The sequence below is a fragment of the Ahaetulla prasina genome, chromosome 2 (genome assembly GCF_028640845.1).
Source record: "Ahaetulla prasina isolate Xishuangbanna chromosome 2, ASM2864084v1, whole genome shotgun sequence".
Lineage (NCBI taxonomy): Eukaryota > Metazoa > Chordata > Lepidosauria > Squamata > Colubridae > Ahaetulla > Ahaetulla prasina.
This window is the reverse complement of record NC_080540.1, coordinates 23,341,615-23,360,109: the sequence shown is the minus strand read 5'-3', so window position 1 is coordinate 23,360,109 and position 18,495 is coordinate 23,341,615. Positions and strand designations below refer to the sequence as shown.

The 18,495-nt window shown below is 42.4% G+C and overlaps 1 protein-coding gene across 2 annotated transcripts; it reads right to left on the bottom strand.

The window, feature by feature from the left end:
- Positions 1-347: 347 nt before the first annotated feature.
- On the bottom strand, positions 348-15,948 carry LOC131193165 (serine/threonine-protein kinase pim-1-like). Of its 2 annotated transcripts, XM_058173094.1 has the most exons (6): positions 15,770-15,948; positions 9,441-9,541; positions 6,764-6,814; positions 6,283-6,649; positions 4,321-4,497; positions 348-2,721 (listed from the first exon to the last, which is right to left on the bottom strand). In XM_058173094.1, exons 1-6 carry the CDS (start codon positions 15,852-15,854, stop codon positions 2,555-2,557), a joined length of 948 nt encoding a protein of 315 aa, XP_058029077.1. In that variant the 5' UTR covers positions 15,855-15,948; the 3' UTR covers positions 348-2,554. The 2 variants fall into 2 exon arrangements, with proteins under 2 accessions (XP_058029077.1, XP_058029078.1); XM_058173095.1 differs by lacking the exon at positions 4,321-4,497.
- Between the last annotated feature and the right edge of the window lie 2,547 nt (positions 15,949-18,495).

Here is an 18,495-nt window from a genome sequence, read left to right as displayed (position 1 = left end):
TAAAAAGTGCATTATCATTTATATTTTAAATTTACTTTGAACATTCTTCAAAGTACAAAGGAGATAAAGCATGTGCCATAGCAGACCTCTGTCTCAGCAAAGCTGGCTGAGGAATTCTGGGAGTTGAAGTCCACAAGTCTTAAAGTTGCCAAGGTTGGAGACCCCTGTCTCAGAGGATAAAAGGTTTTACAAATATAAAAGTTCTAGAACTAAGCACTGAATCAGCGAAGAGATCTACTGATCTTAAAACCAAGGTCATTTACACACATGGACACTCAATGGATATTTTCCCCCAAAATACACACACACACAAGAGAGAAACAACTCTTTTTCTTATAAAAGTTTATTTAAACCCAGATTGGGCTTTGTAGATCCTGGGGCCCAAAAGGGCGAGGCACTGTGTTATGTGGTTGCATAAATGTACATGAGAGGCAGTAGTAACAAAACACACAAGTCCACAAATATAAAGTAATAACCTGAACTGGTGTATAAATATTCTTGTTATAATTACTAGCAGCAGCAGGTTTAGAAACTGTTGCTGTTGATATCCCAGACTGCATCTCCAGTTTTGCAGACTTTCCCTTTTTTGCATATCCCTCTGATCCAGCACCCACTTAGTTATTAAGAGGCACAATATTTGTGTTAAAGAGACAGAAATTTAAGACTGCTCAGCTTTGTGCAGATACAGGGAAGAAGTTTATATTTTAGCATGGCCAGGAAAAGATTGAGGGGGAAGTCATGTTCTCTCTCCATGATCTACAGAAGCAGAGGGTCTCACTATTTTAAGGTCACTATGAACCTTGGAGACACTCAGCAGTTATATCTGTTTTCCAGATGTCTTTTAAGGTTCAGATTAAAAGTAGTCTTGTTTACCTTCCCTGAGGAGAGCTAGAGCAAAATATTCCTGCTTTTAGTAAGTTTGGATTTTTAGCATTAGGGTATCAAGCAGGCTCATCATCTCACCTGCTTCATTCAGGACAAGCACGTTTGTGGCAAGATTCTTTTTGGCTGAAGATCAAGGCTCGCTAAAGTTTGCAAAGTCCTCTTTAGATGATCACTGATAAATCTGTGTGAAAATCAACTTGAATCTTCACCTCAGAGATCTACTGTCAGTCTTTACTGCTTGGGGATGTAATGTCCTTCTCTTTTTACTAAGTGGAAAGCCCAGAATTCAAAACTACCAGGGAAATAAATTTGGCTAAGAGAAGGCTTTGACCTCCGTTTAAAAGATGGGGAATCACCGAGAACATCATCTAACCCAGAGTTTTCTTTTAAAAAAAAAAGGCTCTTGCTGCTACTTTATCAAAAAACAAGTTCTTACTCAAATATTTAGAGTATTTTGGCCTAATTTATTAATATGAATAAGGGTAAACACAAAAGCCCCTTCTTTTGACCCCACAGTTTCTAAGGCAAATGAAAAAGGAGGGGGAAGGAAGGTCCAGAAAAATCAACATATGAAAAGGTATTTGCCAAAGCTAAGAAAACACCCATGGCACCAGACATTCCCAATATTAACCAACATCTCAGTTGTACTTGCAAGCCACCACATGGGGCCTAAAATTGAAGAGATGGAATGAGGAACAACCTGGGCCATTCACATTCATATCCAAAGCCTCCCAGATGAAAGTTCTATGAGAAGAGGCAAGAATCCTATCAGGAACTTCAAACAAGAAACTCAGGATTCTTAAAACCATTAGAATTGCAAGATTCTGCCAGCATCTTTGGAATGAAAGCTTGGCTTGAATGTGAACAAAATTTGAGGTCCTTGAAAGAAGAGGATTGGAGCCAGGTTTTTTTTTTCTTTCAGAAGTTCAATTAACACACACACACCCCGACCTTTTATTTATGGATGAACTTTTGTACATTTTTAAATGAGATTAGGTCTTTACTCTTCATTTCCTTCCCCATATAAATTAGGGCAACAGTGGAGAAGTCAAGCCCTAGAACTTGGTTTCAGACTTGGAATGGCTGAACAGGAATGGATATATGGGGGTAAAGTGGGGAGAGGTTATCGAGTCAGTTTTGGGCTGCACTGGAGAAAAAAAAAATTTTTTTAACACTCAAAATGATAGCAGGTAAACGCTTAGCATCAGCATAAAAATGAGCCCCCCCCAATGGAATATTATGCTAAATAAATAAGCTGTCACCTGCACAGACATAAGCATTTATATCCACATTACATAAAAATAAAGTCGATCCTGCTGCCCCCAAGGAGGTTGGGGTCCTGAGTCGTACAAATCATATAAGAGAAAGCCTTGGAACTGCTTGCCTGGTGCCAGTCTCTGCCCCTTCCCAGCACGCAGGGCCAGGCAGGGTCCTTGTGTAAACAAAATATTACCCCATGGTCTCTGTTGTCTTGTGTAGGGGCCATGTGGCAGCCCCATTGTCTAGTCAGTTGGGCAGGATTACTGCCACACACCATTGGGATTTTAGAAATTGCCCCCCTGGCAATTTCCCGCTCAGCTAATCAGCAGGAATAAGAAACAGTGATTAGATCAGTCCTTTGGTGCAGGAGAAGCCATGGTGCCTTTGCTCCTTGTATGACAGGCTGCCCCTATTCTGTCCGGAGGCTAGTACCACCTTTGTGGGTGGCGGGCTGCTGCACTTTGCGTCCGCTTGGCTCCATGAACGTGAGGATCCATGGATGAGCTAGGATCTGCTCCAAGGAAGGTCGCTTCTCTGGTGTTAACGAGAGGCACCATTCAATCAAGTGGCGGCAATCTATCAAAGGAGGAAATAATTATTGAAATTGCATCACCCTATGGGCAAACCACTCCACAGGGCTTACATCACTAAAGCAGCAGTGGTTGTGCCCTTTAGACAAAGACAAAGCGCACCTACTTTCCCACAGCCAAAATCTATGAAATGATTGCATCGTTTAACCAAACCCCAGGGAGTCATTCAGATATGGGTAAATTACTCATACATTTGTGCAGTAAACTGGTCCATCCAATGACAACTGCTTGTCAAGCATCCTTAACATTTCCAGTCAAAGCCCACTGTGAAGTTCTAAGCATTCATTGGCAGCCATTATGTTTATAGGTTCCAATCAGAGTGCTAGCCTTAACTCAAATAGCTCTACGTGGTTTGGCTCTAATGGGTCTTCAGGATTGCCTCCCCTGCCCAAGTTGTACTGGTCCAACGTGTTCTTCCAAAAAAGAGGGTTCTAAAGGTCATCACAATATGGGGTGAAGTAGCTAAAGGGGGGGGACAGACAGTCCTTCTTGGGGGCAGCTCCCACATGATTAAAAAGTTTATCCAAGATTTCTGAGGGGTGTAGGACAACCCGCTCAACAAAACAGTAACATTATGTTTCAAAGAACATTTATGTGCTGATGAGGGTCACAATCACCTTTAGTTTTATTAGTTCATGTTTTTATTGTGCTTTATTGGTACAATAATTTACTTTAGCTGGGTTCTGCTTGATTGTAGGATGTTGGCCTCAGTATTTCAGCCACTTAAGAGTATTTGATTGGGGGTGGGAGGATATACAGATTTTTGTATAAAGGAGTCAGATCTTGCTTTCCAATGGCACACACGAAGACCTTTTTAGGGAAATGGCCAATTTAATTCTACTAAAAAAAAAAGCCAGTTTGGTGTAATGCAGGGGTCTCCAACTTTGGCAACTTTAAGCCTGGAGGAATTCAACTCCCAGAATTCCCCAGCTTTGCTGGCTGGGTGATTCTGAGAGTTGAAATCCTCCAGGCTTAAAGTTGCCAAGGTTGGAGACTCCTGATGTAGTGGTTAAGGCACCAGGCTAGAAATTAGAACACTATCAATTCTAGTACTGCCTTAGGTGCAAAGCCAGCTTGGTGACTTTGGTCCAGTCTGCCTCTCTCAGCTCTAGGAAGGAGAAGACAAGGGCAAGCCACTTTTGAAATCTTGCCAATAAAACCTGCAGGACTAATTCAGGCAATTGCCAGGAGTTACTAATAGGAAAGAAAGAAAGAAGGGAGAGGAAGAAAGAAAGATACAGAGGGAGAGGAAGAAAAAGACTAGACAAGGCGAAGAATATTGGCCAGAACTGTCACCAGGAAAAAAAAGTTTTCAACAGAAAGCCAGACAACTTCTTAATCTAGACCAGGGTCTCCAACCTTGGCAACTTTAAGACTTGTGGACTTCAACTTCCAGAATTCCAGCAAAGCTGGCTGAGGTATTCTGGGAGTTGAAGTCCACAAGTCTTAAAGTTGCCAAGGTTGGAGACCCCTGGTCTAGAAGTTCCCAGACCAGCCCCCATTTGAGCCGTGACATACATGAGCCTAAACGTCTCCCAGAATCCGACAGACATATTCTTTGGCCTAAGCTCACAGTAGTGCTCACCTGAGGATATCCTACAGTGATAGTGGAGTTTTCCAAGCAGGATCTCCTCATCACGTTCAAAAGGGATGTCCCCACATACCATGTCATATAGCAGCACACCCAGGGACCACACTGTGGCAGGCACACCATGATAGTGGTGGTATTTTATCCACTCAGGGGGGCTGTACACCCGCGTGCCTGTAGCAAGAGAGAGGAATAGCTGACCATGTTGCTCAGAGAGACTTTCTCAGAATAAAATGCTTGTAAATTGCATTTTTAAAAAATTCTTGTAAGACAAGAGTAGACAGGCCATCCTGTTCAGATAAACAGTTGACCACACTCAGTTTTCCTCTACAATTATTCTATCTGCAAGCATAGACAATATTAAAAATATTAAGAATGTTCTCTGTGTAAAAATACACTTTGTAAAATAATTATTTTGGAGCAAACAATCATGCAAACCTTTATCAACACTTTACAGTAGCATATGGTAGACATAGATTTCCTCTCTCATTTGTAACCAAACTCTTATGAGTTTAATACTATTTGGGAACAGACACTGCTTAGAATCTGGGATACCTAGAATTAATTTATAAATATATCAGCTGTACACTTAGCACATAGAATTTCTGCTTCCCAAAAATGCAAAAATTGAAAGGGTGCAATGAATCAAAAGAGTAACTGGCAAATATTTGGGAGATGAAAGTATTCTTAAAAATGCCTAACCATCTTGAGTTTCTTTAAAAAAACCATTGGTACTCTTAATCTAAAACGAACAGCATAGCTTAAGAAGATGATCAAATTGCTTTTACCTTTAACATATTTTTCAAAAGAATTCAAAATATGACAGCCCTGGGAACTAGTTATCTAGCACAAAACAACATTCCTGAGGTCCTCAGACATATGATGAGACACATGGAGTTCTTAGGAGCAAACAGAAATGCTATGGCTGGAATTGAACTCAATCCATTGTAAAGTTCTGTGCGTATCCTGGCCCATACTTAAAATGTAAGTCTACATACAAAATTTGTGTATATAAAGATCTCTTCCTTATAAATGTCCAGTGGATGATAACAGATGGGGCATAGTTCTGTTGACAAAAAGGTAGCAAGTACGGCCTTAGAACTCCTCTCTCCATTCATGTTTATTATCTATATAACTACTCATTCCATACACAAAACATGTTTTGCTTTTCTTATTGGTTGAGGGCTTCAGCAGGTGGCAGCAATTGTGAGGCTAAGCAGATAAAGGAGGCCACTGAAGAATAACCAAGGGCCCACGCTAAACTGAAATTAAAAAAAAAAAAATTCTAGAAGGAAATAACATCAGTCTAGTTATTGCTAAGAATGTCTATAAAGTCTGCAGAAATCAAGCGTGAATTCAAAGGAGGATTTAGTTAATTAGTCCAGAACTGAGCTAGGAAAAAACCCACAAGAGCTCCTGTGTCTCTCTATCAACTCTCTGAAATTCTTGTAATCAGAAACTTTTCTGTGTCACCTTTCAAGACCAGCTTTTCTGAACCTGATACCCTCCATGGATTATGGATTTCAATATCAGTAATATCCAGCCAAATGGTTACTTCAGGTTCTAGGGCACTGGGTGTAGGAAAGCTGTTTTAAGATGGGGTCTCCAACCTTGGCAACTTTAAGACTTGTGGACTTCAACTCCTAGAGTTCCTCAGCCAGCAAAGCTGGCTGAGGAACTCTGGGAGTTGAAGTCCACAAGTCTTAAAGTTGCCAAGGTTGGAGACTCCTGTTTTAAGAGACACTTCTGTGATAAGCCATTGTTTGCTATCATATTGGGTTCCATGTCTTCTTAGTCTTCCATAAAGTTGTCTTGTACAACCCCCCTGGGCCGTCTACCTGTGTGTAACTCCACAGTGGCCAGCAGAAACTCACTGCAGTTTCAGACAAAGGCTTTGTCTTTCTTACATATCAAACGTTCCCTTCCTTTTTCTCTGCCAACTACACAGTCTCTACTCACCATCAAAATCTGTGTATGGAGTATCCCGTAGCAATGCACCTGAGCCAAAGTCTATGAGCTTTAAGTCACCATGCAGAAGGTCTACCAAGATGTTTTCGTCTTTTATGTCTCGATGCAACACACCACACATATGGCAATGGCGCACTGCCTCCACCACTTGCTGGAAGTAACCAGAAGCCACATTTTCTGGGAGTGGGCCCTGGTCTGTGATAACGTCAAACAGGTCCTGAGAAACAAGCGGTCGTTCCATAACAATGAAGTACGAGTCAGGCTGCTCAAACCAATCCAGAAGACGGACGACACCTTGGCAACCTGGGGCTGATACTTTCTTCAGCAGATGGACTTCCAGAGGGACGAGGGTGCCATTCTAGAGAAGAACAGAAACCAAAACTGGTAAGAGCGTTTGCCATAGCTCTCCAAACAGCAAAAGGTATTGCAAGAATTTAATTGCAAAAATGTTCAGCATGGAAGGAATGCTCACCATATGGTGGAACTGCAAGATTCGGTCTTTGGCAACATGTTTAACAGCCACCTGAAAGAAGAAAAATGAGCAAACTTTTAAAAGGCAATCTTTGCAGGTTTAGAACAGACTTTGCTACAACCCGCCATGGTATCTAACCCAGTCCCTGAAAACCACCATCATCTTTTAAACAAGCCCTCCTTATGCCTCTCCAAAGCTGGAGGAAGGTTGAATTTTCTCAGTATATAGTTTTTTTCTCAAAGCTTTACTTTCAAAAACAAATGCAAGTAGACCTTGTTTCACAATGAGAATAGTGATGAAAAATAACTTTGTGACCAGTCCTCAGGTTTACAACCTTTACAGGTCTGTAAAGCAATGGAAATCTGAAGATCATATGCCCAGTTGCAGTTTCAGTTAGCAACCACTTCACTTAACGACCAAACTGCCAGACCTAGTTGTGGTCACTAAACAAGGACTCCTTTTGTAATAAACTATATTGAAAGAGTCTCTTTGGCACTGGGCAAAATATCTCTTATTCAGAATTATGGATTCTCTCACAAATATTTTAAGAGCATGGAACTCGGGTGCCATAGCTGCAGAAGAGAGTGATGCTGTCCATGACATCACATTTGTGGTGTACAACACAGAATGCTGCTTTTACTACCCTGTAAAGACTGTCAATAATCTAAAGTTTCCTATTTGTACAGAAGTTACATACAATATTCTGTTTTAGTATTCTGTAAGTAGAAATTTAATTTTTAACAATTGGAATAACTTTTGTTGGGAGGTCTATTATTTAACTCTCCCCTCGTCAATGCCACTAGTTTTTCTTAGTTGTCAAGAAAAAAATTGATGGAAATTGTAGCTGCCTTTTGATGTCCAGCCACAAACATATGGCAAAAATACCTAGGCATGCATTTTTTGTACTGAACTTGTATGATATATAATGATATATATGTAGCATCCTTGTACAGTACATTATATATATTGATCACTTTCAGAAAAAGAAATCTATTGCTATACCAATTGTGATTGGAACCCTTGGAGCCCTACCTAAAGGGCTTGCTCAATATTTGGAAATTTTGAATTTATCAGACCTGAATGCACTAATTTCACAACCCCTCCCCTACCACCTCAGCTTGGAACTGTTTATGTCCTCAGATGCTATGTTAATAATTCTAAGGATTTGAATTATTAAGTTTCTATCAGTCTTTGACTGTGAATCTAAGTATGGATTACTCATGTATTTGTAAAATTTGTTAGCCACCCATCTTGCCACCTGGTAACTCTGTGTGGCTCCAATAATACATCATAAAAAATTAAACATTATAAACTTTAAAAACTCCCATACAAAATCATAGGTTTTTGGGAAGAACAAATGCGTATGAAAGCCAACACCAGCTAAAGAACTGGAAGCTGCAATATCCTTTTGTATATATAATGATTTCAATTTGAGTTTGATTTTTTAATTTCCCTTTATTTTTATAAATAATTCAAGGTGGCTCCTCCCATTTTCCCCACAATAACCTTAAAAAGGGGATTGAGAGAGACTGGCTCAAAGCCACCCAGTTAGTTTTCATACCTATGATAGAACTAGAACTCAATGTCTTTCAGTTTCTAAACTGGTCCCTTAACCATTAGCCCAAACTGGCTGTAATTTGGTTAGTGAATTAATCCATTTTCTGGGCCTACATAATGTACCCAATTAGGAATTTGGGCACATACCATGCTAAGCACAACAGAATAAACCACAGTTACCATGTTTTATGAAGCCAAATAGCCTAGTCTAGAACTATAGCATACAAGAGTTTTTGTTATGTTACATGAATGTATTAATATTTATTAAGCCCCGATTTATTTAAAGCAGAATTCAAAGGATTCTGAATGAATGTGAAGACATGGGCAGCACCACTGGGAAACCCCTTAAACCCAATGTGTATTTCCCAGAATCCAGGGAAGCTGTGCAAGTCCAGAAAAGACACAGCAGGTGTTCCCAGTAACAGCCATGTATCTCCCCCCAACCCCAATACTCCAAATTACACTTTGTCCTTCGAATCCAGATTTTTGGCACATCTCAACTAAGTTGATTAGGTAAACAAGTTAATTATCCCGTCTGTATTTTCTGCATTTTCAAAAGCCATCTTCTCCAGTCCCCTTCAATCATGGGTCCAAACATCTTCTTGGGTCAAAATAACACCTTCAAGCATTTCAGGAAATTGTATAGTCCAGGGGTCTCCAACCTTGGCAACTTTAAGCCTGGCGGACTTCAACGCCCAGAATCCCCCAGCTTTTTTATAGGGCACCATGGTTGTAATTTTTTAATGCGTTTTTTAAAAAATGGCACCACCTCCTTAACCAGGGGTTTGAAATATCTAAATGGCGTGTGGTGCTTTATGGACCCCTCCCAAATTTACCGTTAACCCCTCCGGAGCAGAGGATGGATAAATACTGCCCCCCCCCGCCTTCTAACAGGCTTTGACCTCCCACTTCCCATTAAACCACGATAGCTGGAACCAATGGATGTAGCGGTGCGCTCGGAGTAGCAGGAGGACGCCTCGCCCGCCCCACACCGCCCTCTTCTCCCCCCCCCCACTGCGAAGGGTGGCTCCCCGTTCGGTTACAGACGCGGGGGCTCCCTCCCCGGACACGGTTTCTGCAGCCCGGGGCCAACAAAGCCGCCGCTCACACGTTCACTCACCGGGAGGGAGTCGCTGAGCCGCGTCCCAGCATAGACGGTGCCGAACCCGCCGCTCCCGATCAACGCTCCCAGACGGTAGCGCGTCTCCAAGGCCACCTTCCCTGCAAGGGAGAAAAAGCGAAGACAAGCCGGGTGAGTCGTGCCGGGAAAAGCCATCCTCGCCGCCTCCTCCTCTTTTCCCCCCCATTCACCAAGACGACCGGGCGCTGCTGCCGCTGCCGCCACCACACGTGCTTGCCTTGCACTGGGGTACCTGAGCATCCAGGCTCCTCTTGCACGGCGTCCGGGGCCAGCGGCCCTTCAGGACCCTGGCGGTGGCAGGTGGGTCCCTGAGCCACAAGCATGGCCAGCCAAAGCAACGGGACGCCCACCTCGCCTCCAATCAAGCCTTAAAAGCCTCCGCCCGCGCCCCGCCCCGCGGCCGCTAGCGGGGCTTCAACCACGCGAGCCCGGGAGCGGGAGCACGGGGGGGGGGGGAGGAAATTCCTTCGTCTTTTTACGAGGCTAACCCACTCCACGACCACCCTGGCCAATGGGAAGGCGAGCCGCATGACGGAGGGGAAGGGCTCGGCCAATCGGAGAACGAAAACCTTAAAAAGTTTTTAATGGTCAGCCGGCCGAGTCTAATCTACGGAGGGAGACCAAACAGTCGGCAAAATTCGCGAAGGTGGGGGGGAGGGGTGGGGCGGGGGGCGGGCACGCAAAGTTACTCCAACCAATCGGAAGCGTCGCGTCGCGCGGCGCTAGCCAATCGAAGAAAGGCGCGCGAGAATTCTTTCCTTTCTCCCCCCCCATTCACCCGCAGCTTGTTTATCCACGTGGGAGCGACTGGCGCTGCACTGCCGGAGTTTTATCAAGAGGGTTTATTCGCCGAACGCCGGTTTATTCCTTGCGCCGGTCCCTGCAGCCTCTTGTTTCGCGTTTTGTATCTTTCCTGCTTAAAGGTAATTGGTAACTCTTAGTGACTGCTGACTAGGAAAAGCAACGCGAAGTTTAGGAAACTGCTCAGTCGTGGTGGATTTGCAGTATGGAGGTAATTCTTGTTTCAACCTTCAATAACAGTAACAAGAGTTGGAAGGGACCTTGGAGATCATTTAGCTCAACCCCCTGCTCACGCAGTAAAAAGCGCGCCTACGTGTTTTTGCTAGCTTTTACCCATTCAAGTGCAGAGGACCAGTTTAGATTATATAAAACGAGGCCTCCGTGTTCACACGAGTTTTTTCTTTGCAAATATAAACGCAGATATTAGTTACGGACTGGGTAACTAACCTAAGGTTAAGGTCTGTGGAGATTCTCAGTTATCCAGGTCATGGTTGTCCCAAAGGTGCTTTTTCAAGAGGCAACTGGACTTCCTGGTTTATCTTTTGCCTCTTGAAAAAACACCTTTGGGATAACCTCAGATTAGGCATATCGCTGAGACCTTGAGTCTTTAGGAGGCCCTTTCCCCATAGTGGGGTTAGAAGAAATCTTTCCTGTTTGATGCAGCCTTTACTAATAAATAGTGTGGCAGCCTGGTCAAGGTCTCTTGATCCAACAAACAAGGGAAAAAAAACACCTTTCCTATATCTAAATAAGAAAGAACAATTGCTAATTGTTGCTAGTTGCTAATTCAACTATCCTGTAAACAAAGGTGAAGCTGCTTAATTTCAAATTTCAGTTTCCTAGGTACAAGTCCTTATTGACTTCGTTTCTTATCTTGTATAGGGTTAGTATAGGTATTTCTAATCTCCCAAGACCAAAAGTACCTTAGGGAAAAACAAGGGAAATACTTTTTAATCTTTTTACGAAATGCAAACATTTTAATCTTTTTATATGCGCTTGTCTGTTGTTCACACAGCACTTTGCTGCCTCATCTTTTCAAAGTCTAATTGCATTTTACTCCTGCAACAACATGGATGTCAGTATACGTGATGGAACCAGGCTAAACTGTAACACAGTTTGGCTTGGTAATGAGGCGTACAGTTTGAAAAACTTACATATTTTAAAAATGAATCGTTTGGGGGGAAAAAAACCTGCTAACACACAAACAGTAAAGTGTATGAGACACTGACTTTAAAAGGCTTTGATTAGTGAGCAAATGAAACCTCTCCCTCGACAATCTAATCCAGGTACTGGGCAGACGTCACTTTTCCTGTCTCCTTTGACAGAGTCTGCCAGGTTGGTTTCACTTTCCTGCAATCCAAGCCGGCAAAGATAAACCTCAAACTATAAACTGCTGAGAGACATAGCTAAATTCCTTAGGAATGCAGGAGTTGCCCTTAAGTCAGGGACCTCCAGCTATAAATGACGTAGTCGAGAGGTTAGTATGAAGTAGGACTGTTTGCTCAGCCTAAGAGAGAAATTGTGGTGGGAGTGATTGTGGTGGGAATTTGGACAGGATCTTGCACAATGGATTTGAAGGAACATGATGTTTCTCTGCCTTCTGGGCAAAGAGACACTTTTATTTACTGTGGACTTTGTGGGAGATTTTCTGTTGCTGGGAAATGGGGAGGGGGGGAAGAGGATAAAGGACACAACTGTCATGTGAAACAGTGTTGTGAGGCCAAAGTATTGGCTAGCTCTACGTCATCCCAGCGATCAAAAGTAGATCCCAAAAGGTCATTTAAAAAGGATAGTGTGGAGTAGAGGAGGAACAATTTTGTCACAAGGACAAGAGAGCAACCTTGACTGAAAATGGGTTGCTACATTACTGTATTACGTGTTTTTTCAGTGACACATAAATTTAGAAGGGCCGTCAAAAAAAACAACAATGCAAACAAAACTTTTTTATCATCTTGACAGATGTGAAAAGAAGGTAAAAATAGAATGAGATTTGTTTCCAGCAAGTTTTCTATGTCGGTCAAGAGGATCTTGCAAAGACATTTGTTTACAGTGCTTTACTCACAGACGTATAAACTGGAAACACCAAAGGAAGCACAGTGGCAAATATCTTTCTACTGTCATCTAGCTTGGTGGCTTTGGATTAGGCACCATATCCAAACTCTACTTCCCTTTTAACAGGAAAGTAATTGCCATTTAACGTATAGAGTTTTTATGAGAATTATTGAGATGTCTGGTTTTTAAAAAAATATGTTTTATATCCCATCTTATTTTCATAAATAACCCAAGGTGGTGAACACACAAACTTCCTTACTCTTCTTATTCTCCCCGACAACAACCACCCTGTGAGATGAGTTGGGCTGAGAGAGATTGACTGGCCCAAAGAAGCTGGGTGACCCTGAGTTCTACACCTGTCTTAGGCAGGAAAGCAGCTGGGTGACTTTGGGCCACTCATTCTCTCCCTCAGCTCAATTTAATGCAAAAAGTTAACAGCCTAATGATGAAACTTAAACAGTGGCTGGATCTACACTACAGTAAAATAAAAACAAAACATTATGATATAGTGAGTTGTGTGAATGTACTGTCTATAAAATAATAATAATAATAACAACAACAACTATAAGGGGCGTGCATAAGAGCACAAAAGTGCCTACTGTTCCTGTCCTGTTCCCTTTATTATATTAAATTAATATAGCTAATGCATATTCTTTATTTATATATATATATATTTTCATGATATGTTTTTACTTATGACAATGTTTATGTATACTGTTATGACAAAATTAAATAAATAAATAAATAAAAAACAGAGTTGGAAGGGACCTTGGAGGCCTTCTAGTCCAACCCCCTGCCCAGGCAGGAAACCCTACACCATTTCAGACAGATGGTTATCCAACATTTTCTTAAAAATTTCCAGTGTTGGAGCATTTACAACTTCTGCAGGCACTTACTAATTGTTCTAACTGTCAGGAAATTTCTCCTTAGTTCTAAGTTGCTTCTTTCCTTGATTAGTTTCCACCCATTGCTTCTTGTTCTACCCTCAGGTGCTTTGGAGAATAGTTTGACTCCCCCTTCTTTGTGGCAACCCCTGAGATATTGGAACACTGCTATCATGTCTCCCCTAGTCCTTCTTTTCATTAAACTAGACATACCGAGCTCCTGCAACTGTTCTTCATATGTTTTAGCCTCCAGTCCCCTAATTCACCCTTATGAATATACAAATGCTATGTAATACAATATTTATTGGCTGCCCAGTTCCACAGGACTCTGGGTTTTAGAGTGACAAATCCGTGCCTCTTTGTTTAATTATCTTATCTTAATTATCTTTTTTCCTCTGTAGTGAGTAGCTCTTTATCTGATAATACATATTATTTTATATATTTCAAGCCATTCTAGCAATATCTATAAAGCCAAATACCCATCTAGTACCAAATTTTATCATAGCAATCATATGGATTGCTTTAAAGGAGAAGAGTTAATTTGTTAAGGACATCTATTTATAAACAATTACAAATTGGTTGTCAACAGTGGCATTCAATGAGATGGAAGAGGGCAAAGTTTGCATCTGGGCAGGTAAGGCATGACTGAAGCCCTGCCCCACTTGGAAATATATTTATCCACACCAGACAAACAATCCAGCAGAAAACAATACCCTAATCAAGGGACTACTAATTATTATTCCCAATAATACCAGCAGGGCAAACCACTGTACATAAACAGGGAGCAAACCCCATACTCACTAACACAAAAGAAGTTACTTAGTTGGGTAATGAAACATCTGCAAGGAAAGACCAAGAAAGCACTAAAAACTCCACAGTTCAGTCTTAAGCTTCATAGATTCTCTTCTATAAATATGGTGATGTTGCACACTTATACAAAAAGGACAAGATTTGTGTATCTCCAACTTTTTCCTGAAAAGTCTGCCTGTATACATCTCAGTAAACTGCAATTTATTTATTTTTGCAACTGCTGGGTGTAAACCCACTAATGCCAGAAAACAGGTGCTTTTTTTGAGTCAAGGATATATTTGGAATTTTGGAAGCATTCACAAAATAGCTACCATGGGATCCTTGCCTATTAATGAAATCAGTAGCATGATGGACCTGACCACTTATAACAGAAGTAGAACCAGTCCCAAGGAGGTTCTCCAACGAGGTATTCACAGAATCCAAAGGTATTGGTGCAAATAAATGCAATGGTACTGATTTTTATTTGCATTCCACATCCCAATTTCCTGTTTCCTTTTAAACAAAAGATTAAAAACCAAATAGGAGCAAGATCCCAAACACAGAAAGAATCCAAGGGCACATATTGTATACACTTCTGCTCTGGCCACTCAATTCATTGAGCCGTTAAAACCTGCTACTTACATTCAAACTGGATTTAAACCAGACTTAATAGCCAGCTAGAGAGATCACAACTCTCATCCTCAGTCCTCATGGTTTGGGGGATGTGAACTGTAGTCCAATACTAGCTTAGAGAAAGTTAACTATAAACCTTAAAGGAGGTAGCAAAAAAGCTTGCAAAGTTAGCAGCTGCTGACAGGAGTCAGCAGTGAGCTAGAATACCCAGAGTCATTTGGCAACAAGCAACCTGATGGAAATATTTCAGCACTGGTCTTCAAACTTTGTTAAGAATGGTGTCGACAGTCCAGTCAAGGAAAAAACCACTATTAAATTGAACCGTATTCAGGCATCAAATACAACTTGCATTGGAAATCCCTAGCAAGTATATCAGAAGTTGGGGTGAAGGAAAAGATAGAAGAGGGCGAATTTACACAAATCACAATCGGATTTAAACATTTGGGGGAGGGGAATACCACAGCTTCCAGATTGTTGATATTTAAGAAACACAATCCACCCAGTCTTCCCCAACTTGATGGTCTTGAATTGTTTTGAGACCACAACTAACTGGAAAGTCTACCCTTGGCTACCAGGTTGAGGAAGGAGGCTGTTCAGTTGCCATTATCTTATCTACAGCTGCAGCCTCAGTTGTCACCAAGCTCCTCTCTGAAGCACTTGGCTAGGGGGTCTCTAGAGACACTACTACCTGTAGTAGTCTACTACCTGGGTTTAAAAGACATTCCATCTCCCTATGGAACCTTGGGAACTATAGTTCACTTGGGGGTGTCAGGTCAGCCCTCCTGGACAAACTACAGGTCCTAAGACTGCAGGGGAAAAAATTCTGACCGTTAAATCAAAGCCAATACAAGGTCGTGATGCGGATACGATAAGCCCCCCCCACTCCGAACATGCAGAACTTTTGGTGGAAGCCTCCCTCCCCCACAATCAATGGACAATGTGAAGTGGTGGTCGAGCGTCCACAAGGAAGGATCGAACCTGCCCTTATCCCTGAGCTAATGATAGGATCGAAACAACCCATATGCAGATTTTTTTGTGCATACCCCAAACTGCCCGGGTTGATGTTGTTCTTTTTAATATCCCCCAAGCAAGCGATTGCTTCTCGATTTCTCTCCCCCCCACCCCCCCAAGTCTCTCCTGGACGCTTACCCTGAGTCGGTTCATCTTTGAGGCATCCCGCGTTCAGCATGCTGTGATGAATCTTGGGAGGGTAAAGAACCTTCACGGAGGACATCGCGGCCCCTTCGACCCCCGGGGTGACCCACGAGCAAAGTTCCGGCGAACCAGAAGCAAAGAAACGCAACTCTAGCGACCTCCCGCCCCCACCGCCCTTCCCGGAGCGGAGACCGGAATCCCAGCGAAGCCTCCGGGATTGGAAAAGCGATCTCGGCCCGGCCCCGCCCCGCCCCCGTGCGGTGAAGCCACGCCCAGCTGTAGCTCTTCTCAGCTGGGACACCCCCCCACCACTTCCCCCTCCTTTCTTGGCGTGCTCTTCTGGTCTCGGGTCGTCCCTTTGGTTTGCGGGAAAGAGAAACGAACCCAACAATCCTCACTTTTACTGCCCTTTTAGGTGACCAGCAAGATATTTGCTGGTCGGACAGGAGGCAGTCAAGCTATTTTCTAAAGCAGGGGTCTCCAACCTTGGCAACTTTAAGACCTGTGGACCTCAGCTCCCTGAATTCCTCAGCCGGCTTGGCTGGCTGAGGGATTCTGGGAGTTGAAGTCCACAGGTCTTGGAAGTTGCCAAGGTTGGAGACCCCTCTTCTAAAGCACCTGAAGGCCAAACAAGGAATAATGGATGGAAGCTGATCAAGGAGAGATTCAACCTGGAAACAAGGAGAAATTTTCTGACAGCGAGAACAATCAACCAAAGGGATAGCTTGCCTTCGGAAGTTGTGGGAGCTTCATCACTGGAAGATGAAGATGAAGGGACTGGACTGCCATCTGTCAGGAATGGTATAGGTCTGCTTAGGCGGGGGGGGGGAGAGGGGGGTTGGACTAGATGACCTACAAGGTCCCTTGCGACTCTGTTAATCCTATTAATTTCCCGGCTCTTTCCTTTTCTGGATTCTATTGTTGCTGCTTCTTCTGAAATGGACAAACGTCTGTACAACAGAGAGAAGGGAGCATCCCATATTCCCTTTGCTTCTCTGTTTAGGGTCCCGGGAAAGACACTTCTACTCCCTAGTGTTGCCTAGAAGCTGACTACAGGTAATCCTCGACTTACAACAGTTCATTTAATGACTTCAAAATTACAACAGCACTGAGAAAAGCGACACGACCATTTTTCACACGCCGTTAAAGTATCCTCATAGTCACCTGATCAAAATTCAGATGCTTGGCAACTGACTATTTACGACGATTGCTGTGTGCTGGGGCCATGTGATCAACTTTTATGCCCTTCTTGCAAAGTCTTATAGATTTACTTAACAACCTTATTGCTAACTTAACAACTGCAGTGATTCAGTTATCAACTGTGGGAAGAAACATCATAAAATGAGGCAAAATTCACTTAACAAATGTTTCACTTAGCAACAAAATTTTGGATGCAATTGTGGTTGTAAATTGAAGTATACAGGTAAACACAGGTAAAAAAAATCTATAGTTTTTATGTGGTTGGCATATTTATGCCTTAAAGGCCAAAATGAAAACCCACCAGCTCTGCTTATCCAACAAACCATGGACAAGCAAACGATTGCATAGTGGTGTGCATTAGCAAAGTGAGTAGACAGCTTTGTTCCTTTGTTTGCTATCATATGTTCTTGGGAGCTGCCATATTTGAGGCTGCCATATATGTCCTTCTGAAGCCAATTTCTCACTAATGATTTACTGGTAATGTAATGACTTAACAGGCATTCATTTAGTGCAGGGGTCTCCAACCTTAGTAACTTTAAGGTTTGTGGACTTCAACTCCCAGAGTTCCTCAGCCAGCAAAGCTGGTTGAGGAACTCTGGGAGTTGAAGTGCACAAATCTTAAAGTTACTAAGGTTAGAGACCCCTGATTTAGTGTCTTTGGAAACCTAGCAGCAGCACTAAAACAAGTGACTTACGATTGGTCCTCGCACTTATGACCATTGATATACAACCACAATGACTTATGATGGAAATTCTGTACTCAACTATCATATGTCAAGGACCACCTGTATTAGTGTTATGGTTTTATGTGCTTTGCTGTTGTCTCAGGACCTGAATGATTCAGCCACCATTGAAGTACAGGTTTTTTTACCACAGTTTTCTACTGGAGGATATCAGGCCATTAGCTGAAGCAACAAGACAATTATTCCAAACATTCAAATCCACAAGGCATCAGGGCTGAGAGTTTTCAGACTGGAACCAGGGGTTTCTGGGCTAAAGAGAGCCATCACACAAATTTTTATTAGCTGCCTCCCAAGGCCAGCAAATAAATCCAGTCAAATATCTGTTAACTCAGGCAGGAAGAAAGAGCCTAGTGTTTAAATACTGGAGCATAAACTTGATACAAATGCTCTTTGCTTTTCTATGGCAAATCAACTTTTGCATTTAAGGATCCATTCTTAATAGCGATTCATTTTCTGACCTAGTCTTGCCATGTGTGAATCTTCAGAATTAAATGTTTGGAGAAACTGAGATTTACTACCAACCCACCTGAAGTCTGACAAGACATGGTAAAGAAGAACAACACAGATGTTCTTTATGAAGTTGCGAATGCTCCAACACTGGAAATCTTTAAGAAAATGTTGGATAACCATCTGTCTGAGATGGTGTAGGGTTTCCTGTCTGGGCAGGGGGTTGGACTAGAAGGCCTGCAAGGTCCCTTCCAACTCTGTTGTTGTTGTTATTATTATTGTTGTTGTTATGATAGATCCTATAGCTATGTTATTTTATTTTTAATTTTT